The 24,285-nt window shown below is 44.4% G+C and overlaps 1 protein-coding gene across 1 annotated transcript in view; it reads left to right on the top strand.

The window, feature by feature from the left end:
* Positions 1–15,069, top strand: part of dtx3la (deltex E3 ubiquitin ligase 3L a) — a 44,758-nt gene extending 29,689 nt beyond the window's left edge. Inside the window, exons 4-5 of the mRNA XM_075452254.1 lie at positions 13,620–13,831; positions 14,669–15,069. Coding sequence (XP_075308369.1) covers positions 13,620–13,831; positions 14,669–14,738 — 282 coding nt within the window. The 3' untranslated portion in view covers positions 14,739–15,069. The remainder of the gene's footprint in view (positions 1–13,619; positions 13,832–14,668) is intronic.
* The last annotated feature ends 9,216 nt before the right edge of the window (positions 15,070–24,285 follow it).

Here is a 24,285-nt window from a genome sequence, read left to right as displayed (position 1 = left end):
ATCCGGCAGGATTCGAATATGGTCGCCGTCTGCTGTAGAAACTGCCCTCCTCTCCATGGCTTTCTTCAGAAGCGACTCTTTTTCGGAGAAGTAATGGCACTTCACCACAAACGCCCGAGGTGGGAGGTTGTCTTGCACCGGTTTGCTGCGGAGGGTGCGGTGTGCCCGTTCTATGGTCGGGGGCTTCTCGAGATTCAGAGCTTCTTTGAGCAGGTTAGCTACAAACTGAGACGGATGTTTCCCATGTTCATGGCCTTCCTTGACTCCCGTTATGCGTATGTTCCAACGCCACGATCTCGCCTCCAAATCCTCGTAGCGGTCTCTCAGTGTGACCAGTTCTTTTTTCATCTGGCTAACGTCTGCTTCCATAGTGGCAAATGAGTCCGAGCGACCACCAACCTCGATCTCCAGCTCAGACACTCGGCTCTCGACCGCCTCCATTCGTTTGTCAACTTGATCCACCGCACATCGTAGTTCAGTCTGAATCTGACCAATCTGACTCCGGAGTTCTGCCGACTGAGCTGTCGCCTTTTCTTCCATTTTCGCCATCAAATCTTGCTTTAAGGACTCAATGGCCAACAGCACGGCCTGTGTTAGCATCGTCGTTAGCATCATCTGCTGCGCTAGCATTAGCCTCCGACTCCGACTTATTTCCTTGGCAATTTCTTGGCATTTTCTCTCCGCAGTTGAAGGTTCTTATCGACCTAACTCGTTTATTAAGATTAGATTTTATTGTCATGCATACATGCATACACACAAAATTTGTCCTCAGTTTTTAACCGGTTGGCACCTGTTTGACACACACATGCACATGCACATGCACAGGGTCACACACTCAGAGACAGATGCCAACCTGGAGCGGTGGGCAGCCATGAAGCGCCGGGGAGCATGGGGGGTACAGTGCCTTGCTCAAGGGCACCTCAGTCGTGACAAGGAGGTGGACTGACACCCCTCCAGCTATCAGTTCCACCAATCTTTTTTGAGTGGCGAGAGTGGGAATCGAACCGCCAACCTTCCGGTTATTGGACGACCAACTCTAACCACTGAGCCACGGCCGTAGGGGCGTACAGAGTGGTTTAAGAACAGAGAGTTTTAAAACGAGAGGAGTCCCGTGAGGAGCCCAACAAAACTACGTCTTCACATGGCGCTGCTCATACCGGAAGCCGCGGGCTGCCAGGGTTGTTCAAAATTCAGAATTTCATTTAATTCAAGGAAAGAATTTGAATTTGAATCGACTCCGATCTACAGGGTGTTGAATTGAATTTGAATTTGAATTACTGGGAGTGGAATTGAATTAATTGCAATTCAGAGAATCAGATATCAGTGAGAATGTGATACTTTTAACATATATTTTTCTTCCAAATGGAAGTAGAGACACTAACATTAAGCATACATTCCCTTAATATTGAATAATTAGCAATATTCATTTCCAAGTAATCAAATTAAACAATGTTTTGGTAAATGCAATTATCATCTATTAACGTTCTTTACAGAGTAAAGCTGAATAGGGCAGTGGAGCTCAACAAGGTAATCATTTGGAACTTTAAGGACTGACCTCAGCATCTTTAACTGGCTATTCCAGATGACATTAGCAGGTTGAAGTTTGTGCATCCCTCCCAGGACCTCTGGGTGGATTTATGGTTTCTGGACGCACTCACGCACTACCAGTTGGAGACTATGAGCAAAGTGACAAATTCAGGTGAGAATTTGTACATAATCCGTGATAGCGATGCCACGACAGGTGTGAATTTGTACATAATCCGCGATAGTGATGCCACGACAGGTGTGAATTTGTACATAATCCGCGATAGCGATGCCACGACAGGTGTGAATTTGTGCATAATCCGTGATCCTTAAAGGTGATAGAGAAAGGTTGAATGGGGCATTAATCCTTGTTCTGTGATGTGATATGTAGCCCAAAAAAAATTGATGGGGCTGGAATGGCTCAGAACCTCCCTAAAAGGCTCTCTGAAACAGCTATGTTACTATGCTGGGTTTAGAATGCGCCGTTTGCCCTTATTGACGTCGTTTCGGAGCTTATCTGGCAACCTCATTATGAAATGCAGGTAGGTGTTGGCGCTATTCGGTTGCCGTTGCTTGATTGGCTGCCCTTGCTCTCACTGAAAACAGAGCTATAGAGTAATACACTGACTGAAAAGAAAGCTCATTCCCTTTAGATGAACAAGCCAGAGCTAAAATGCAATTCTTACAACAGGAATATGGCACAACACACATTTAAAACAAAATAAAATGTGATACTTACAGGCTGTACTGATTGCTGGGGTTGATTTTGTTCAGAATCAGAATTCGTTTTATTGCCATGTTCACTAACTAGGAATTTGCTGCGGCGTAAGGTGCAAACATGTAACATAGGATATAATAATAAAAAATAAAGAATAAAAATATATGAATATAAAATGTACAAGGTGTGTACAACAATACACAATATCCAATATACAAAGCAACAACATTGCAGCTTCATTAGTGCAATTTTGATGATGGTAAAGTAAAGTAAAGTGACTGCGGCAGGTTATGAGGTGATTATGAAGTGTTCATAAGTCCAACTGCAAGGGGGGAAAAACTGTTTTTGTGACGGGAGGTTCTGGTCCGAATGGACATAAAAGCCTCCTGCCCGAGGGGAGTGGTGCAAATAGAGAAGGGTCAGCTGTGATCGACCTGCTCGCCCCATAGTCCTGGTCGGAGACGTGCAGGTCATGGATAGATGGGAGGCTGCAGCCGATCACCTTCTCAGCGGAGCGCACAACTCGCTGTAGTCTGTCTGTTCCTTTCTGACCCTCTACTGAGCAAAATTCCGACTGAAGCCTGCTCGGAATCGTGCAAGGTTTGTGAAACTGTACTCCGTGAAATGCGCAGAGCAAAAGGAAAAGTCGGCGGTTGTATGTACTGGGGATGCTGTTAAAAATAACTAAAAGCCATTGATCGCGAACATTGCTTTCCGGGGTCGTAGTCCGCTTTCACAGCCTTGGAAGGCACACCTGTTTCTGTTTCTTGCCGAAGGGGCGTGTCTGAAACGGGGTGGCTGTGGATTTGGGTGTGGGGGAGCGATTGCTGAAAAAGTGACGTCACTTTTTCACAAAAACGGATTGGCACTTTTTCTGAGGGATATTCAAAAAAGGGGAGTACTTGAAACAGAGGTTCTGACACTTGCTGGCACTTCATGTGTACTCCCCACAGCGGGGAGACTCAGAACTAACACCAAAAACGTGAAAAAGATGATTTTGATTCTCTATCCCCTTTAAGAAGTACAGTCTGTTATGTCTCTTTATAAAAGACAGACTCAGTGTAGCACTTCCAGTCCAGTCAGCTGTCCAGGTAAGTTCCCAGGTATCTGTATTCCTTAACCACCTCATAGGATGGAGACTGAAAATCCCAAATTATCTCTTTTGTTTTGTTTGAGGTCAAGATAAGGTTTCCACACCATGCCACAAAGTGAATGACCAATTTTCTGACTGCTGGAGAACGGAGAGGATTGGGTCTCACTGTGTCCAGATGTGGGGGAGATGATGAGGGTGTGTCACTATTAGAAAATATCAAAGAGCCAGAGGGGCGAGGGGAGGGGTCTTCCCACACCACTGTTGTCTGGTTGCTGCCTGGGGCGGGAGGGGCCAGGAGGAGGAGTTGTCCTGCTGGTTCGGGGTCTGTGGTGGCAGGGGAGCTGCTGGCCCCCGGGTGTGCCCGCTGCGCCACACCCTAGCGGAGTTGGGGGATGGATGCATGTGCTGTGCGAGTGTGTGTGGATGTGTGTTTATTTTTTTTTGTATTTTTTTTTTTAATTATCAGGTTTTTTGTTGTCGTTGTCGTTGTGTTTTTTTTTATTTTATTTTATTTTTTTTTATATGATTTATGGGGTGTCTGGGTCTGGGTCTTGCTGTCCTCTGGCCTGCTTGTGCTGTTCCTGGTGGGGGGTGGGCATTGCCTCTCCCCGCTGCTCGCGGCTTCACCCACCTGTGGGCATGTCTTGACTCCCGGGGCACTTGCCAAGGGGCACTGGGGCATGCGCTGGCCCACTGCGCTTGGCTGTCTGGCCCTCTCGGGTGTTGGGCGGGGCCTCTGCCGGGGGGTTTGGTGGCGCTCGGGCTCGCGGGGACCGGTTCTGGCGCACGGCCCATGTCTGGCGCACGGCCCATGTCTGGCGCACGGCCCATGTCTGGCTGGCTACCACCTCTGGTCACCGGGGGGCCTCTGCCCTATGCTTGTGGGGGCTCTGTCAGGGGGCTTCCTCTGCTGTCTTCTGGGTGGATGCGTGGTTGTCCCTACGGTGGGCTTCCCGGGTTCTGTGCTCCTTGGGGGGCTGTTGGTGGCCTGGGACGCTCTTTGCCTGCTACTGATTGCTGGGGGGGGGGGGGTTGTGGATTGTGGCCCTATACACTGATATTTAAGCATGGTTATTATGTGGGACCATCTATGTGTATTGCATGTTCATGCGCACACACACACACACACACACACACACACACACACACACACACACACACACATTCATTAGCCCAGTAGCATGCTCGCTAAGCAGTTGTGTTTTCCTGTGGTTTAAGGTGATCTGTATCCACAGTTGTATTATATAAGATTGCTGCTGCTTGTGCTTTTTTGTTTGTGTGTTTGTTCTCTGCTTGTCTGCTTACAGGTGCTCCTGGTGCCTCTAAGGCTGGATTGCCCACAAAAGCCGTGGATTGTCTTCAGTTTTGTTTTTACAGGTGTAGCAGCTGGTTGTCGGAATTTTTTTTATTGTTTTCTAGAGCCTGATTCACACGGGACTTGTATTACCTATGGACCCCCCGTAATTCGGAATAATTGCGGAGAATGTCTGAGTTCTTAGTCCTGTGCGAATGCGCCATGTCCGTGATTTGTGGGGTAATAATTCCGCCGCGAATTACCTACTGTGTTTCAGCGAAACACAGACGTCCTGTGGTAATTTAAGTCCCGTGTGAACGCACACGTGTGTATTTGTGAATGCAATCGCACATCTCTTGTAAACAATGGATGGTATTGCCGAGAGTTTGATTAACAGCATTTCAGGGGCAAGTAGTCCTGTCCTGTACAGGCCTATATTGAACCAGAGTAGGCCTAAAAACCACCTCAAGAAGAACAAGAAAGCACGAATACGCAACTGGATGGCTTGTGTGGCAGCATGCGGTAAGGAAATATGCCACTATCCCCAATGAACATTGTTCGGCTTTGTGGTTTATCCCCGCCGAAGAGGGTACCGGAAGAGCAAGATGACGCTTTTATAACTCAAGTTTCCAATGTGTTTTATTTTCTTTGGTTGATTTCACATTTGAGCACCTGCAGGTTATAAACCTGTGGAATAAACACCAAGTTGCTATACATTAGATGCCATATTCACATATACCGTACATGAATAACAAGTGCAAATTCACTGCAATATAAATAAGTAAATCCATATAAATACACAGAAAAGCATCCATAAAGCTATAGACTCTTATTTAAATATGCACCAAAACATCAGTAATTAGTATATAAATATCTGCAACTTGTATAAATAATTCATATAAATATAAATCAATTTGTAAAGCATAACCAACTAAACCCACAAATATGCACAACAGTTAATTTATCTAAGCAACAACAGACAACACATATCATCCATTGCATTACAGACAACACCAGACTATGGCCCGACTACAACACCCAGAATGCACCGCGAATCAGGAAGTAGGCTTGTAGTGGTAAACGCGCTTCGTTTCAAAATATTTGTACCGTCAACTCAGACCAATAACTTAACCAGTAATCAGCGGATAAAAACAATGCACTCGCCAAGCGACCACAGTGAAAATGTTATAAAACATCCGACCAGTTCAATGGATGGCAGCAGCCGATCAAGCAGTTAAAACGACCAGCGAGAGAATATTAAAACCCAGCACCTTACCGGTGATGTGCGTTGCTCTTCAGGCATGCGATCAGATTCTGTGCACGCTCCCGCTTATCTACGTGTCATTTGGATTATTAGCAGTATTTTCAACCAACGGCAAGCCAGTACTCCAAAACCAGGTAAGTGCGATCGGACCACAGTTTCTTAGGATGACCCCTTAGGGCGACAAAGCGGGCGTATGCCTGGAGGAAGCTTTCTGCTGACTGGTCGTCAGTAAGGTCCACATGGACTGCTCTGGAGGCCATACAGCAGAAGACTATTCCCCACACCTTCTTTGACGTCCTTCTTTTCACACTGTCCTTAACTTCAAAGGGGCCAAAGAGGTCAAGGGTGGTGAACTCGAAAGGGCAAGCTCTCTGGGTGCGTTCTGGGGGCAAGTCACTCATGACTTGCTGGCACATTCTGGCTCTTTGCTTTGCGCAGGTGATGCAATTGTTTTGTTAAGCACCTTTTTAACGAGTTTTCGTCCCTGCGTGATCCAGGCTTTTCTTCTTGCTCGTAAGAGGGTTGAAGCAACGCCTTCATGATTTTCTCCATGGGCTTCATTGACCAGTAAGGATGCGAGCCATGACTGGTATGGTATCAGTGGTACAGACACTTTGTCTGCGTCCAAAGACTGGATTCTCCCCCCACAGACAAGTAGACCCGTGGTTGGTTCTTTTTGAATCACTACGCGGTCAAGCGTGGTGTCCTGAAACTTAACACCATCTTGGGCCTCAAGGGCCAAGAAGTTGAAAGCAGCAGCTCTTTCTTTGGCTGAGAGGTATATTTTTGCCTCCCACTTTAAGGCTCCTGGGGTCTGGGTGTGTCTACTCAGCCAGATGTCCACTGCTCTCTTCAGCCAGCCGACAGCCCCACATAGGCGTGTCAGAGAGCTGAATTTCTTGGGTTCGATCAGTTTCACGAGAGCTATGATGTTTGGGGCTGGCCATTCCCAGGGTTGAGTTGCAGCTGACATGACGATTGCTGAGAATGCCTTCCTTTGAAGTGTTGCAATATCTCCAGTGACAGAGGAGATGACTTCTCCGGCAGTTTTCACGGGCCAGTCTTCAAATGGGAGCTTTAGGAATCCAGGGCCTTCCTGCCATGCTGAACCTTCTGCCAAGTCCTCAGGAAGGGCTCCCCTTGTGATGAGGTCAGCAATGTTTGCTTTCCCTTCTACCCATCTCCAGCTGTCGACAGGTCCGGACTTTTGGATCTCTCCTACCCGATTGGCAAAGAAGGACTGATAGCCATAGCTATCCTTTTGGATGGCTCCTAGAATTGTCTGGCTATCAACTAGGTGGACCCACTTGTCGACTTGGATGCGGCAGTGCTTTTCGAAGTAGGACCTCAGGCGTGTTGTGAACACAGCCCCGCACAGCTCTGCTTTGATGGCATCACCTTTTTGGTCTAGTGGGGTGAGTTTGGCCTTGGATTCGACTAGTTTTACAACAACTCCTTCCGCCGTCTCCCAGTGGAGGTACAGAACGGCTCCGTATGAAGCTTCACTGCCGTCAGAGAAGGTGATGCCCGTTGGACGGCCTACGGCTCCAGGGGGAGTAAGGCTCCTGTCGAACCTCACCTGGCCAAGTCGCACACTCTGCTCGAAGAGGGTTATTGCAGCCTCACGGAGATGTGGTGAGAGGGGTTCGTCCCAGGTGTCTTTAGCAGGACGGTCTTTTCCTGCCTCCTGAAAGGACTCTCTCACGAGCATCACAGCCTTTTGCTTGACGGGTGAAGTTAGGCCGATAGGGTCATAAAACCCAGCAATTTGACTTAGCAGCACTCGGCGGGTGAGAGGGTCAGGGGTATTTACACAAACTTCTTCCTCTTGCAGGTCCAGCCCGGTTCTCATCTTTCCCCGCCGCTTTGAGAAGTTCACTGATGTCAGTAGACAGAGTTTATCTGATTCTGGCTCATAGCCTAGTCCGAGTGCCTTATTGTCTTCGTCCCACATCTGATTTGGGAGTATTAGGGTCTTGGGCTCTATTGCTCTGTCATTACTGGAACTGTTGGATTCTTCACCCCTCCCACTTTGACCGGTCAGGACCCAGGGTTTGAGTGAGAAGCCTCCTGCTTTTAGGATCTTTCCGACTCCTTCAGTCATCCTAAGTAAAGCTTGGAGGTCGTTGTGGGAGGTTAATATGTCATCGACATAGCAGTCCTCTGTCAAGATGCGGCGCTCCGCGATCATAGATGTAAACTGGGGCAGGTTAGCAGTCTCCCTCATGGCCACTTGGGCAATGCAACCGGCAGGCTTGTCACCGATGTTGACCCTGACAACAGCATACTCGCTGATCTCCTCTTTGGGGTCATCCCTCCAGAGGAATCGGTGGAGGTGTACTTCCTCATCTTTAAGCCACACCGAGCGTCATTTTCTTGACGTCGCCGAGGGCTGCGTACAACCCACTCCTGAATCTCAGGAGGACACCTCGGATGGAGTTGAGAACGTCAGGGCCTTTATGGAGCAGGTTGTTCAGGCTCACCCCCTTGAACTCCTGGCTACTGTTCCAGACTATCCTCACTGGCGTGGAGCTGGAGTGAGGATTGGGAGCGACCAGGTGGCTGATATACCACACTGGCCCGTTCCATTCCTTGATCTGCTCCCTGGTGAACTTGACAGCAGCTCCTCTTGACACCATGTCATGGATCTGCTCTCCATATGCCGCCTTCCACATCGGTTATTTTGCCAGTGTTCCGGAAGGTTGCTTCCACCGCTTGGCGGTTGTTCGGCAGGATTGCTGGGTTGGCCTTCCAGGGGTAAGATGAATCCCAGTGTGGAGCATCACTGTGCTTATCTGCCAGGACATATGAGAGACAGCCTTTTATTTTTTCTAGGTCCCTTTCTTCTCCAAGGGTCATTTCTTGGCCACCCGGAGAACATTTGCCGCACTTGCAGCTCCCGCATTTTGGGTTGCATGCTGCCCTGATACTGTCCCACTTGAACCATTCAAGAACCTTTTTGTTTGTGGCAGTGGTGTAACTGGGAATGACTGTCTGAGCCAAGTCCTCAGCCGGGCTCACAAGAACCTCTCTGTAGAGCCTAGAAGAGGTCCTCATTGTCCGAGCAAAGTGGGTTTCAGACTGGTGGAGTGTCAAGCCCACGGACTCGAAGAGGTCGGGGTGGGTGCCACCAATCGTTTTGCCAAGGGGTCCATCCCAGGGGACGAGATCGCCCTCCCTCTTCAACGGCTGTGGAACCAGACGACCCTCCCAGTGTCTTATTAGGAGGTCGATGGTCTCAGGCCGGGCCAGCTCTACTGCAGCAACATCTGGGAATATTTTCTGGAGCTGCTGTGGGGTGACCGGGTGGCTGACATCGGCAATGCTTTCCAGCCCATAACAGAGCAACTAGTGTTCTGCTACTGTTCCCTTGGTGGTCTTCACTCTCAGGCGAAGAGAGTACCTTTTGGTTCTGACCATCTTGGTCATTCCTCCGACACCATGCACCATCAATTGAATGCTCTCACCGTTCAATCCGAGCCTCTGGGCAGCGCAATGGGTGATGTAGTTGGTGTCGGAGGCGAGGTCTATCAACGTACCAATGAGTTGACCATAGTTGGTGGTTACTTCGAGAAGCATCATCACCACTGGGTACTCTACAGGCCCTTTCCCAGCAGAGCAGGTTATGGCGGAGGTCTTGTTCGAAAAGGCCTTCCTAAATTCTTCCCGGAGCTCAGGGGAAATTTTTTCCAGAAGCTCCTCCTGCTGACCGGTGAGGCCGAGGCCTTTGCCATTTGCCTTTCTTCTGGTACTTTCCAGAGGCATAGACCTGGGGCACAGCAAGTAGTTGTGGAGATCTTCATTTCGGCAGTCTGCCTTGGTGCAGACAAACTTTTTGTTGCTGCAAACACTCTGTGAATGGGAGCCAAGGCACTGCGAGCACAGCCTGTTTGAGAGGAGATGACCTTTCTTAAGGCTAAGATCCATCCCTCGGAAAGTGGTGCAAGCGAAAAGTCTACCTGCGTGAGCTGTATCAGAGCAGGCCGTGCAAGCGCTAGCCTGTGACCTTGGCTGGGACCCCTTTTGGCCTGAGGTGGCCTTGGAAAATGCCTTTTTGGCTGACTTATCCACCAATGACTTTGCCGGGGGGTTTCCTTCTCTGAGACTCTCATCTAACTGGTCCAGCTCCTCCAGCACAGTCTCCTGTTTCTGGAGGTAGAGCAGCAGGCAGTCAAAGTGGGTTTGTGGACTGAATCCATTTAGAGGTTCTGCTTTAAACTCGATCCACTTCTCCTTTAGTGAGCTCGGCAGCTTTCGCTCCAACGATTGGGCGACAAGCCGGTTCTTTAAAACGTCCTCCTCTCCGAGTATCACCAGATTGCTAAGGGCTCTTTCCACGGCCTGGATTAATTCAATTGCCTTCTGGGGATTATTTCCCTTCACGGGAGTTAGGCTTTCAACATCCTCAGCAATCTTTAGAACAATCCTTGCCTTGTTCCCAAAGCGATTGTCAAGGCGCTTGAACATCTCATCTGGTGTTGAACAGCTGGAAAGGACCAGGTCCTTTTTCACTCTCTCGCTCAGGCTAGCCAGCAGGTGGAAACGGGTTATTCCGGCAGTCCTTGTCGGGTTTCCTAGACTCTCCAACTCCGCCCACTCGGCCTTCCAATGATAATAATCAGTCATGTCTCCAGAAAAGACAGGCAGTCGTGTTCTTTCAAGACTGATCTTTGGCTTTGAGATGGTAGGTGATGGAGAGGCCACCGAGACGCTGGGTTGGTTCATTGTTTGCTGCGCACCAGTTACAACAGGTTCCGACTTGGGCATGCGGCTTAGTCCTCTCCAGTTCAGCTCCCAGTCCCGTGCCCTGCACCTAAGTTTGTAAATAGTCTGCTTATGAGCGGAGACCTTGTCGGAGATGAGCCTTTCCCAAGCTAGCACCTTTTGCTCCAGCTCGTGGATCCCTTCCCCAAGGCCATCACGCAGGGCTTCAAACTCATGCTCTGGCAAGTCAGCTACGTTTTTGTTTTCCATCTCCTTGCATTTCTCCTCTGTCCCCTCAATGTGGAGCAGAATCTTAGGTTTTGCGAACTTGGTGTACAGGATTTCTCTAGCGAGTTGGAGGGTGTCCCTGTAGTTGGCGAGACACTGCTTTACTTTTGTTTTTGTCTTCATTGCCTCATCTTCACTGCCCTCCACGTCTTCCAGGGCCTCCAAGAGAGCTAGCGCAGTGTCATGCATCCTGCTGAAATCCGCACTTAGTGCACGCGTCTCCTCTGTAAGGGCGCCTTTCTCCATGATGTCAGCAGTGAGAGATAGCCTGTTGGTTCTTCTGGTGAATGCGGCCTGTGCAGAGGACTTCTTTCCTTTTAGATTTGAAATTTCAGTGGAATCCATCTTTTTTTTGGTTCGTTTTGGTGTTTTCTGATGTTTGTTGAGGTGAGGTTTATTTGAGGTTTTTCCTCTTCTTTCTTGATGGCACCTCGGTTTATAACTGTTCGGCTTTGTGGTTTATCCCCGCCGAAGAGGGTACCGGAAGAGCAAGATGACGTCACCGGTTTATAACGGCATGCGATCAGATTCTGTGCACGCTCCCGCTTATCTACGCGTCATTTGGATTATTAGCAGCATTTTCAACCAACGGCAAGCCAGTACTCCAAAACCAGGTAAGTGCCCCCTCCCACCTAATCAGCTGTACTGTGTTTTGTCTGATCACCCGTGAGTTTATGTTGTTTACTCACCACCAGTGACAGTGCGCGCAACAAACATAGTTATCGTAAGGGTGCTAATAACCGCCCACTTCATTGAAAATGTGATAATATACATGCTTCAAATACTATTTGGTTGTACTACCTTGTATTTTTGGGTAGCGACAACTGTGTCGAGCTGATAGCTGCTCACAGCTGTTATGATCAGCTGGCATTAGCTGACAGCAGTTTCTACCGTAATTTGGCGTTTACCTCCAGCATGTTCAAAATTCTGTGATAGGCTTCCAACTTTAACCTTGTTGCAGTCCTTCTGGGAAGTGGAGGTGCTGGAGAATTTTCAGGAGAAAGATTGGTACCAGAATTTCCGAATGCCCAAAGAGGCATTTGACAACCTGTGTGAGCAGCTGCGCCCACACATCACCCCTCAACACACCAACATGCTGGCACCAATACCAGTGGAAAAAAGGATGGCTCTGACGATATACAGGCTTGCTAGCAATGTGGAATTCCACGATGTTGGCAACCTCTTTGGAATTGGGACCAGCACAGCTTGTAACTTCTTTTGGGAGGTCTGTGAGGCACTGAGTGAACTCAGGAAGGTCTTTGTGAGGAGGCCGAAATCTGTGCCACAGGTCAATGCGATCATCGGCGGTTTCGAGAGGAAGACCGGATTCCCCATGATGTCTGTGATTTGAGTAAATTACAGACTTTTGCTTGTCCCGTCCGAATGCGCCACAAAAAAATACAGAGGTGCGGGGGTAGTTGCGAATTACCAGTGATCCATAGGTAATATTTATCCCGTGCGAATCGGGCTTATGTTTGTCTCTTCATGTTTCTGTTACTTTTTTTTTCCCCTTCATCGCTCTCCCTCTCTCTCTGTCCCCCGGTCCAATTCGGCACTATCACATGTTAAGTATTGTAACAAAAATAAATAAGGAGTTCATGGGCATGAAGGGGAGCTTTACATTCATAAAGCTTCCCTTGGCATAGTAAATGTGTTTGGCATAAACGGTATTCAGATTACAATTCTGCTGCCATAATGCTGGACAGGACAAAAAATAAAAAATAAAATAAAAAAGATCCAGGTGCAGAGTGAGGTGTGACAGGTAATGATGTGGGTACAGGTAGGGTGCAGGTCTCTGTTGCTGGAGGCTGATGAAGAGCACGCTGAGCAATAAATTACATGTTTCACTTTTATTTTGTGTTTTTTTGTTTGTATCTGTAAAAAGTGTTGTATAAATATATTTGACTTACTTACTGTTCTGCTGGAGCTTGCTTTCTAGTTTTTTTCTGCACACTTCCTTGCTCTCCGTTTGTTATGTTGCGTGGGTTTGCGAGGCGTAAGGACATGAATGCGGACTTAAAAAAAAAAAGACTTGGTTTATTTTCAAAAACAGAACAAGGTTAACATAAGGCGCGGCTGAGCCGGATGGCAAGAACAAAACTATGAAAACAAAACATGATCATGGAAAAACAAAAGACTTGGTGTGGCGTGGTGTGGTGTGGTGTGGTGTGGCGTGGCGTGGCATGGCGTGGCGTGAAAGGTCAATGTGCATGGCGCAAGGATCTCACAATGACTGAGAGCAAACAGGGAACCTAAGTACTGTGGGGACTGATGAGTGAATGAGTGCAGCTGATTAGAACGACTGCAGGTGACGTGAGTAAAACTAACGACCTGAACATGGTGACTGAGGAAAGACAAACTGTGGGGAAAACAATGGCAAAACTAAAACTAAACATGAGTTGGAAAACTAAAGACTAAACACCAAAGCATGAGAAACTAAACCCTGATAAAACACAAAACTAAAAACATGGCGCCAAACCCCATTATGAGGCACTTTTGCCTCATCATTTTCGCCTGGTTCTAAAGTCAGCATATGTCATAAATGAGAAAATTTCCTATAGAATGTTGATGGTTTGATCTTATATGCTGAAATAAACTATCGGTTGCTGAGGTAAAAATGGACGTGATGGAATGTTCAACAGCACCAAAGCACTGGTAACTGCTACATGTATACTAAAGTTGGAGAAAGTTTTAAATATTTAATATATTTTTTTCTTTATTTATCTTCCTGCAGGAGAAACACCCCAATCCTGGCCAGGCTTTTGCAGGACAGCGGCTCTGTGCATATCTGCCAGACAACCGTGAGGGTAGGAAGGTTCTCAAGCTGCTGGAGAAGGCCTTTAATCAGCAGCTATTATTTACAATAGCTACCAATAAAAGTGGTGAAGATAAGGTGACACCATCTTCCATTCCACTAAAAACGCAACCAGAAGGAGAAAGCATTGTGTGAGTTAATATCTCAACTTTTAACCATCTCAACATTTAATTGCCCATTTTGCATAAAATCTTATATATACTGTCATGTCAAATGTACAACCTCATTCAATCCTAAACTTTTATGTCTTAGAACATAATAAAAAATAATATCATCCTTACAAAGTCATAAAATTAAGTGAATAGAACCTCTGATGAACAAATACACATGAAATATTACACTGTCATTACTTACCTAACAAAAACTAAGCCAAAATGCAGAAGCGGGGTGATAAAAACTGTACACTTAGGATTCACTACCTCAAAGCAAAAACTTCAGATAGTCATTTTTATATAATGTTATCTGTTTTTCACATTGTTTCGGGAAACTGATAATATTAGACAGAAAATAATTACATGCAGTTACTGCTGTACAATATCAGTCATTTCTCTTTTTAAGAGTCTTTTTTTTTCAAGTTCACTCGACAACCAATGAACCTCTGTGTGTAACAGCAGTGTTTAATTGAACTTTATATTCACTCTGGCTTTTGATAATCCAACAAATATGTTATGGTTTTGCACATGTGCCAATCTGAGAAAACTGTACCATGTAGCTACCATAAAAACCTGTATACCTCCTGTGATTTTTTTTTTTGAGCCCCCCCTTAAGGGGTAGAACTTACAGAATGAGAACCTCTCCTCTAAAGTTAGCAAAGGTGATGCACACAGTTGTATGTGAACAGGAGTGCCCAAGAAGTTTTAGACTCTAGTGAAGGTGATAGAGATTTAATTTAGCTGAAAATGTATGTATATTGCAACTTTTGTCGAGAATGTCTTTGTATCTTCTTCTTTTTTTTGTTTGTTTTTCAGTAATGGTTACCCAGACACAGGCTACCTGAAGACTCTGGAAAAGATACTTAAAAATAAAGGCATCAAGTAAGACGATTTACTGCTGGAGAGACAAAAGCAGAGAACTCAAACTACGTTTTCTGAATAGCCAGGGAATCTTACCATAAACAGATGTCTTGTGGTTGAGGTTGATATACTATCTTATATGTAACACGTAGCCTTTTTTTGATTGGCCATCCCTTCTTTCTATCATTAAGCAATCTCTTTCTACTTAAAATCTTTCAAAAACAATAGTACCCTGACGCCCTCTGATCAGGGGTTGTTTCCCACAGTGTCGGCTCAGAACAGACTGTTGCCTCTAAACTTGAATCTTTCCCACTGAACTTAAAATCTGTGAATACTGGTGACATCTTTAAAAGAGATTTAAGATTAAGATTAAACTTTGTTTAACTGTGGCTCATGTATCTTGTTTAATTACCTTTCAAATCTTTTGTATTTTTTCATGTTTTTATCATTTTGTTTTAATTTCATAAATATGAAGCATTTTTTATTTGTCTTTCTTTTTATCTTTCTTTGTCAAGAAATGTATGATAGTTGTTGTTGAAAAGTGCTAAATAAACTAAATTTAAGATAAATTTTACCCAAAGCCCTTGGCCATATAATGTCTTCATTTAGATATCACATAAATAAGTGTAAATATGTAAGATGCACAGCTGAAGTCTGTGAATCATGATAAAATCATAGAGAGCACTGACCTGGATTTCAAATATGATTTCTTTGGTGAAAAATTTTCATTTGTGGTCTGAAGATCTATAACTTTTTTTCTGCATATTTAATGTAATATGAAATATACTGGCTATATGCTGACCAGAGGCGGTTTTTGGCATGGGCGGCATTTTTTTCATGACACATGAGCACTTAAAAAATTAAATAAATCATCTGCGCTGCAAAGCGGTTTTCTATTATCTATCATATCACTGTGTGTGGGAAATTGGGGAATTGACAAATTGGCACCCCCTGCTAGCTGAGAAGGTGCTGCATGGTACACAGAAGCTGTGTGAGAAGTGTGAGGGGAGTGGGGACAGTTCATCTCTGGGTCTCCCAAATGGAAAGGACAGGGGGGTTGTATAGTGCAACACACCAATGAATCTTCCAAATAACGCATATCTCATTCATAATGTTATAAATACAGGCCTATAATTCCTGCATGTTTTTCTGAATTGTGTGCGTTCTGCCCGGATCTCGTCTGGACGTGGTTGCCGACAGCCATGGCCCCCCCATGGAAGCAGCTAATGGATCACCCATCCGCACTTATGGCACAAGGTATTTGGAACTTTGTTTCGGGGGACAGCGTTTTGGCTGGGACTTTGTTACGGCAAAGATTGCAGTTCCCCTCCTGGGTGCTGAATTTTTATTTTTTTATTTTTTTATTTTTTTTGTGTGCTTATGGACTGTTAGTGGACATAAAAAAACACCGTTTGATTGATGCTGTCACACTTTGCTCTCATGCCTGCACACCCAGTGGTCCGCACCCTGTGAGACTGTCCAGCATGCTTCCTGCAACAGATGATTTCAAAAGATTGCTTTCTGAGTTTCCAACACTTACACAGCCCACATTCTCTTCATCTGCTGCAAAGCATGGTGTTGAGCATCACATCACTACCACTGGCCCACCCGTTTACGCCCGCGCTCGGCGCCTCGACCCAACCAAATTGGCTGTCGCCAAGGCCAAGTTTGGCAACATGGAGAACCTGGGCATAGTCCGCCGTTCCAACAGCCCATGGGCATTGCCCCTCCACATCGTCCCCAAACCCGGTGGTGGCTGGCACCCATGTGGCGATTACAGACGGCTTAATGAGGCAACAATACCTGACCACTATCCTGTCCCACACGTGCAGGATTTTTCGGCGTACCTGGCGGGTACGGTTATTTTCTCCAAGGTAGACCTCGTCCGGGGATATCATCAGGTGCCCGTGCACCCTCTGGACATTCCAAAAACGGCAGTGATCACACCATTCGGTTTGTTTGAGTTCCTGCGCATGCCATTCGGTCTTACAAACGCAGCTCAAACGTTCCAACTCCTTTTGGATTCTGTGTTGCGTAATTTGTCTTTTCTTTTTGTGTACTTGGACGATATCCTTGTGGCGAGCACATAAAGATCTAAGCACCTGACACACCTCCGCCTGCTTTTTGAACGGCTCAGCCGACATGGGCTAATTGTCAATCCCGCCAAGTGCCAGTTTGGCCTTTCCACCATTGATTTTTTTGGGGGGCACAGAGTCACTAAGACCGGTGCAGTTCCCCTGCCATCGAAGGTGGCAGCAGTAGCACAGTTCCCACGCCCGCCCACAGTCAAATCCATGGCATGGTGATTTTTACCATCGTTTCATTCCCCGAGCTGCTCAGCTGATGCAGCCTTTGTATGGGGCCTTGAAAGGTAGGAAGCCAAAACATGTCGTTGATTGGACACCTGACAGGGTTCAGGCTTTTGCTTGCACCAAAACAGCCCTGGGAAACGCTACTATGTTGGCGCACCCCTCACCCACAGCCTCTATCGCAATCACCACGGATGCTTCCGACTACGCCGTTGGTGCCGTATATGAGCAGTGGGTGAGTGGTGCTTGGCAGCTGCTAAACTTTTTGGAAAATTCAAAAGACTTTTTTTTTTTTTAAGTTATTGAAACTTCAAACTGACATAACATTTGCTGCTCTTTTTATTTTTAATACAGTTTATTCATTTTCAATTTCAAGTTCAAAATCTAACTTTTAGTTTCAAAACAGATTTTTCATTTTCAAATATTTGTTTCAAATTAACAAACATTAAGACACAGAAATGACTCCATACTTACACTGATGGCAGTGCTGGTATTAGCTTTTGAGGACTTTTCGTAACTTGGCGAGCATTCTCGCCATCATTTGGGAGCTAGCTGCTAAGTTAGCTGCTAGTAGCCGCTTAGCTTTGCCCTGCAGTAAAGTACAATTTCTCAACAACATTTTTTTGTTTTGTTCTCTGTCAAGTATCATTAGGCGTTGTATAAGGGCAATATCATTCTATTTGAGTATGCACACCATTGTCATATCAGAGGAGAATCTGCAGCAACTCAGATTGCAACTGGACTGCCGTAAGCTTTATGAGCATGCAGGGGACACCATGAGTAGGGTTGCCAACCGTCCCTTGAAAAAAACAGAATCGTCCCGTATTTAATCCGGTGCTTTTGTTTCTAAATACGGGACGATTCTGTTTTTCAAGGGACAGTTGGCAACCCTAACCATGAGGTACTCCATTACCTCCACCCTTCTCTAATGACGGATGGGAGTTGTCCCTGCAGTGGACTCATTGGGGATTCAAGACACCCGCTACAAGATTAGTGATGTGGACTTTGAATACTGGCTTTGGAGTTGGTCATTAGATTACTCATTAGATTACTCATACATGCTGCGTACCAATCTTATTGTGTTAACATTGCATTATCAGCATGTCTCTATTAAAGATGTAGGTCTTGTTGGTCACTTGCCCTAACCACGCTCCTGTCTCCTCCCCTTAGCATTCGTTGAATTGTGACAAGCAAACATACTGAATGAATAAAACAGGTTGAAAGTCCTGAGTAGCACAACAAATTCCCACTAGATGGCACTGTGTCACTTCAATTATATCTCCAAATTAAGGTATCTTCCTATTCAAAATCTTCAAGTAAATTGATAAGGAAGTGAATTAAATAAAAGGCTGTATTGTTGATGGTCTTTGGTTCATACGGTTATGTGGAAGTGTTCATTTTGAAGATGTCTAGTGGGATTTTAAGAAAATGAATGAAAAATATTTAAAAAGAGAATATGTTTTGTTTGCAATTTTTGCAGATGAAGATTCAGAGGGGGAGAATTTTCACTTAGAGAGGGATGTTTGCTGTCAGATCAAAAGGATAGTGCATGAAATCTGCACGATATCTTTTAATTTATCTGGACTGTTGCTTGTTTTTAAATTCATTTAAATTGTTTTATTTGTTTCTCTTTATATTCTTGTATGTATTTTTAATGCTTCTTGCACTCCCTGCTGCAATACTTTTATTTTATGTAAAGCACTTTGAATTGTGAAATTTGATTTAATTTAGTGACGAATTGCTGGACACCGACAGCAGTAATTTCAATCTGTTGTCCTGTAGAGGTGAGCGTGGCATTGCTCAGCGAGATCATAATGCTGGGAGAGCGGATGGACATGGAAGGGGCTTCAGGGCTTGTCTTAATGGCGCTGGGAACAAATGCGTCAGTAGTAATGACAGCTGTTTTTTTTTTTTTTAAATAATAATGAAATTTATCAGGGCTCGATTTAAGCTTTTAAGCCTGTTGGCTACTGAGGAGACAGGGATTTGAGTTATACTTCTTTTAACTGCCCTTGCGCTTGCGTCTTGCGCTTGTGTTAATGGCTCGAGACGTTTATGCTTCATTTTGCTTTGTCGGCGGTTGCGTGTGCTGCGTGGCGATTCACCGCCAGGACAGTAGGTGGAGTAGCGGGTTTTTTCAATGACAAGCCTACTACGATGAAAGGAAATTCACCGCCAGGACCTCCTCGGCAAGTCTCTCTTCGACTGGATGCTCCTTCTTCTTCTTCTTCTTGTAAATAGCCGGTATTTTGTCAGATTTTCAACACCTTGGGGGTCTAAACGACTACTTTCTCGCCTGAAAATGTTTCAAATGTTGCTAAAGTTATATATTTACAGAGTTTATAGCTTAAGCGAAATCAGCTTTTCAGGCCGGCTGATTTCGGCTCGGGCAGGAGTTAAGTGCACTGTGTGTAAACGCTCTGCATACTGTCTGATCGATGAGTATGCCGTTTTCAAGTATGTAGTAGTAGGCGGTTTCGAACACAGCCAGTGGCTTGCGCTTGCATCTTGCGTGAAGTTTAGAAAATTGAGGTGACACACGCAAGCACGCAAGGGGGGGCTTGCAACCGCGCAAGGGCTTGCGTTGCGTCTTGCGTCTTGCGTTGCGCTTGCGTCACCGACTATAAATCAGGCTTTAGCCTACTAATTTAGAACTCATGATTCCTGGACATTGAGAACAAATTAAACTAACACATATTCACACCAGTTCTTGGCCGTTCAAACACTGAAAACAAACATCAAATACAATTTACTGGTGATATATAATATCAGGACCCAGTAGCTGCAAGGTGTCTGTCAGTTCAGTTTATTTTTCTTCTGCCTTTTTTTTTTTTAAATGTTTGTGTATCCCCACATCCTGTTTAGGCTCCCTTCTATGTGATTACCTCTGCACCCCTATTTAAATTTAGTTCCTTCATAAACTTTGGGTCGCAATCAATTTTTTTTTTTTATCGACAGTATTCCTTTATCTCCAACCACTTCTAAATGTCAGCCTTCTGAATCTTGTTGTTGAAATGTAAGGTTGTCTTGACGAACTTGTGTTCATATTGTCACCAGTCATACTTCATTTGTGGACAGTGGCATATGCATAATTTTCATCTGTATGGACAGGAAGTGCATAGATTTGCCAGCAAACTATCTCCTACAATAAGAATTATCAAGTAAGTCAGACACAAACTGTAGGGCAAACTTTTGGCTACATTGTAGTATGTGTCATTCAAGTGTCTCTTACTGTATTTTCACAAATTATATAATGAGATACAACATCCCTACCTTTTATTGATTTGGTGTTGCAAACTATTTTAAAAAGGAAAAATGTGGATGGTTTGTCTATCAGTTTTAACAATCTGATGTGCTTAACTGGTTTAAAAAGATATCTGATTACCACATGAAGACAATCTCTCCTCTCATTTTGATCTACTTTTAACTTGAGTGATTTCACTTAGGTGACTGAAGTTACTATCTGCTTTCATGAGAAAGAAAAAAACTTAAGATGAAAGTTAAATGATAGCATAGCAAAATTAACAATATTGGTTTCATGTTTCATGTGTATTCCTATCTTTACTTGCTTGAAATATTTAATCATGGTTAAGTTTAGCCAGTTAGTGATAAAGGCTCTTACAGTTCTGTTGAAACTTTAATGAAAGGGATGATTTATTTGACCATGGTCAGTAATAGTCATGGAAGTAATCATTACATTCAAATATTAAACTCTGTTGCTGAGACAGTGCAATGAATCAAAATGCCCTGCCCCAACCCCCCATGAGCATATTACTGTGACAAATTATTGTAATTCCCCTTCTCATTAAAAAAGGGCAGGATGCAAGGTGAAGCTTTAAGAAAATACACATAGAACACATAGATATGAGTGAAGAGCTATGTTGACTTTGTCAAAAGCGGGTAGCTTGCCACAACAAAGAATGGAGCCACATTACCAACTCAGAAACAGTTGAAATATTTATTTAAGTGAATAAATAAAAAATTAGAGGTGGCCACCTGCCTCAACCAACTCGGGTTTGAGAGGACAGGAAAGAGGATATAACAAGCTCCAAAACACCAGACCACGGATACCTGCTGAGAAAAAGAAAAACAACAATTAACTGTTCACTCTCAATGCCAAAGTCAGCACAATATCAAAGGTATGATCAACAGAATGAGTAGGTCTGTGAACACAGAGAAAATCCAATTGAATCTAATATAGAATTAAAATTAATATTTAGGCTGTCATTTTTTAACATCTACATGAATATTAAAGTCACCCACGTCAAATACTTTATCTGTTCTCAGCACCAACTGAGATAACAAAGCTGAGAATTGTTGTGGAGAAGAAGGAGTCCGACTCACCTTTGTAGCCTCTTATGGGGAATTTATTGAACAGACCGTCACCGAGACATGTACATTTCAGAATGCACGGAAATTCTCAATGACCTTAGTTTATGAGATCTTCTTATACCTCTTGATATCATTCTGTGTGTATGTGGCCCAAACCTAATCTGGCGCTTGCTGTCTGAGAATGCTGCTACATCTTCATCATTGTGTAGACAGAGTTCATTCTGGTCTTAAACAACATGTGGTTCGAGTAGTGTCAAGGCCCTTCTACTCCCTACATAATCCCCCCTAAAATCACTTATCAGTGATTTAATAAAGAAAAAATCTAACCTAAAAACCTAACCTATCACCACCCATAATTAAAACAAAATTATTAAAGAAAACTAAAATAATCAATTGAAACATGTTCAACTAAAACTGAAAATAATATGGAGTGTGAACGTAAACCCTGAACCCTGAACCAAAAATGAAACACCATCAAATCTCAGCATAATAAGACTTGAGCCCAAAATTGTTTAAGACCTTTAACATTACCATCAGGATCGTCCACTGTTCGCAACGCATAGGAGCGAAAAACCCGCTGGCTGCTACTTCTGTAACTCATGTTCTTATTCACGGGAAAATTCTCCTTTGGCCCCATCCCTACTTGGCGACCGACCACTTACTTACTCTTTCAGTGCCTAAGGTCCCACTCTGAACAGTTGGTTCACACCAATGGCAATGGACATATGTATGATTGGCTATGATTGGTAACTGGTAAACTTAAAATGATTCAGCAACAATATGAAAGAGGAATTAACTAAATGATTCAACGAAAAATAAAAACATAACCAATACATTAAACAACCTAACAACCCTCCTTGTGGATCGTCACAAAACACAAAACCATACACAACATTTAACCATGACATGTGAATATGACCATATGACCCTGTTGAGAAATTGTGATGAGTGATGATGTGTAATAACTGACAATTTCTTTTAAGTGAAAATCTTTTATGATGACCATGCGCAGAGTCGTGTAGTGCAGCTCAGTCTCTTCTGGTCCACTCCTGTCACTGCTTGGTGTTTGGTTCTCCTCCTGGCTGAACATCAGTTCAGCAGTCTGATCCGGAGCTAACTCGGAAGGAGAGGTTACGAGCACTTCACTTCCATGAAGGGGTTGAAGTGTATGGACCCACAGGCAAAATGGGGCCCAATGCACATGAGGAAATCTGTCAGGTTCATTTGAGTTCGCAGCTGGATAGTTTCAAGTGCATAATTGTTGTGCGCGCCTCCGCGCGCCTCCGTATAAGGCACGGACACAGATTGAGAAATAAATACTTAACACACCCAAATAAGGCGGCTACTGGTACGAATGGTTTTGAGTATGCATACCCCAACTCTTGGCTAGATGCCCGGACATGACAGAGGCTGGGGAGTGAATCCCTTGAAAAGGCTTGCTTTTCTCTCTAAAAGGCAGAGAGGATTTCATAGGGCTATTGGACACAGACTTTCTCCAGAAGATGCATTTTCTGTAAATTTGAGACGGACATGACAACAGAAATAAAGATTTCTGGGTTCGACTAAGTTCGTGTCAGCAGACTCCTTCATCACTCATTTCTGCACCGGTTCGGCGATCCTCTATCTTATACTACAGGGTCTTTACCACCCCTTATTCCCTAACTAATCTTCTTTTAGGACAATTCAGGAAAGAATTCAGATATATTTTGTTGACAGTGGTTGAAGATTGTGTGATTGTTCATCTTGGCATGATGGTCACGACTTCCAGAATTTCAGATGGACACCTTGTCCGTCGCTTGGCTTCTAAAATTATTAATGAGAGTTAGTACCTTCTGGGCACCACTGACTTAAATCAGATGCTAATAAATAAAACCCAGAATCAAAATATGTTGGTCTATACTTGTCAATCTGGGACAGATATGACATGGCAGTTGTAACAGTGAAAAAACAGAATTGTTTATAGTTGGTACAGTGATTATTTCAATACAGTGGAAACCGCTTATAGTGATCACGTTGGTCCAGAGCCAATTTGAACACTATAAGCGGTTGATTACTAAAACCGAATTTGTATTATTTTATTTTTTTTGCTATTTTATTTTTTACTCCCTTGATTCCTTTCTGGACGTCTGCTTCTGCCCTATGCTTCTGCCTCGCTAGCTAACGTAACGAGTTGACACCGGGCAGCAAGCCGATATGCTGCGGCGAAGCTTGGCATTCCTCAGGCTACCTTGTGACAGTCATGAATGCTAACGACGGAGAAAGAAAACGACGGCGCCCGGGAAAAGCACCTGAGGAATGCCAAGCTTCGCCGCAGCATCTCGTTGGCTCGTTTTTGGTAATTTGTCATACGCCTCGAGGAGACTACGTTTTTCATTCAGAGAAAATGACTTCCTTTTTCCAGCCATGATTCGCGCGCTTGCTGCCCGGTGTCAACTCGTTACGTTAGCTAGCGAGGCAGAAGCATAGGGCAGAAGCAGACGTCCAGAAAGGAATCAAGGGAGTAAAAAATAAATTAGCTACACGTAGTTTTAAAATTATTTTTGCACATGTTTACATTCATAAAATGGCCAAAAATGAACATTATAAGTGGATTTCTTGATTACTATAAGCGAATTATTTAAACAGCATTTGTATAGAAATGATTCTGTCCCAAGCCTTTTGATCTATATAAGCGGTTGATTACTATATCCGTGACCACTATAAGCAGTTTCCACTGTAGTATTTTCATTTTTCAAACACTATTGTCTACTAAGCTAATGCTATGTACAAAATAAATATGCAATGGAAGAAAGACCATTAGTCAGTTTTTGTGTGTGGGTGTGTCTATTGGAGAAGAGAGAAGGACACTAAAACAAAATGGCAGCTGTGATCATGTGATGATGAGGGCTCATGTCCTAGACATATAAAGAATGGATGCCGCATTGACCGCTA

The sequence above is a fragment of the Odontesthes bonariensis genome, chromosome 20, assembly GCF_027942865.1.
Source record: "Odontesthes bonariensis isolate fOdoBon6 chromosome 20, fOdoBon6.hap1, whole genome shotgun sequence".
In the NCBI taxonomy this organism is placed as follows: Eukaryota; Metazoa; Chordata; class Actinopteri; order Atheriniformes; family Atherinopsidae; genus Odontesthes; species Odontesthes bonariensis.
This window is presented reverse-complemented; position numbering and strand designations above follow the sequence as displayed.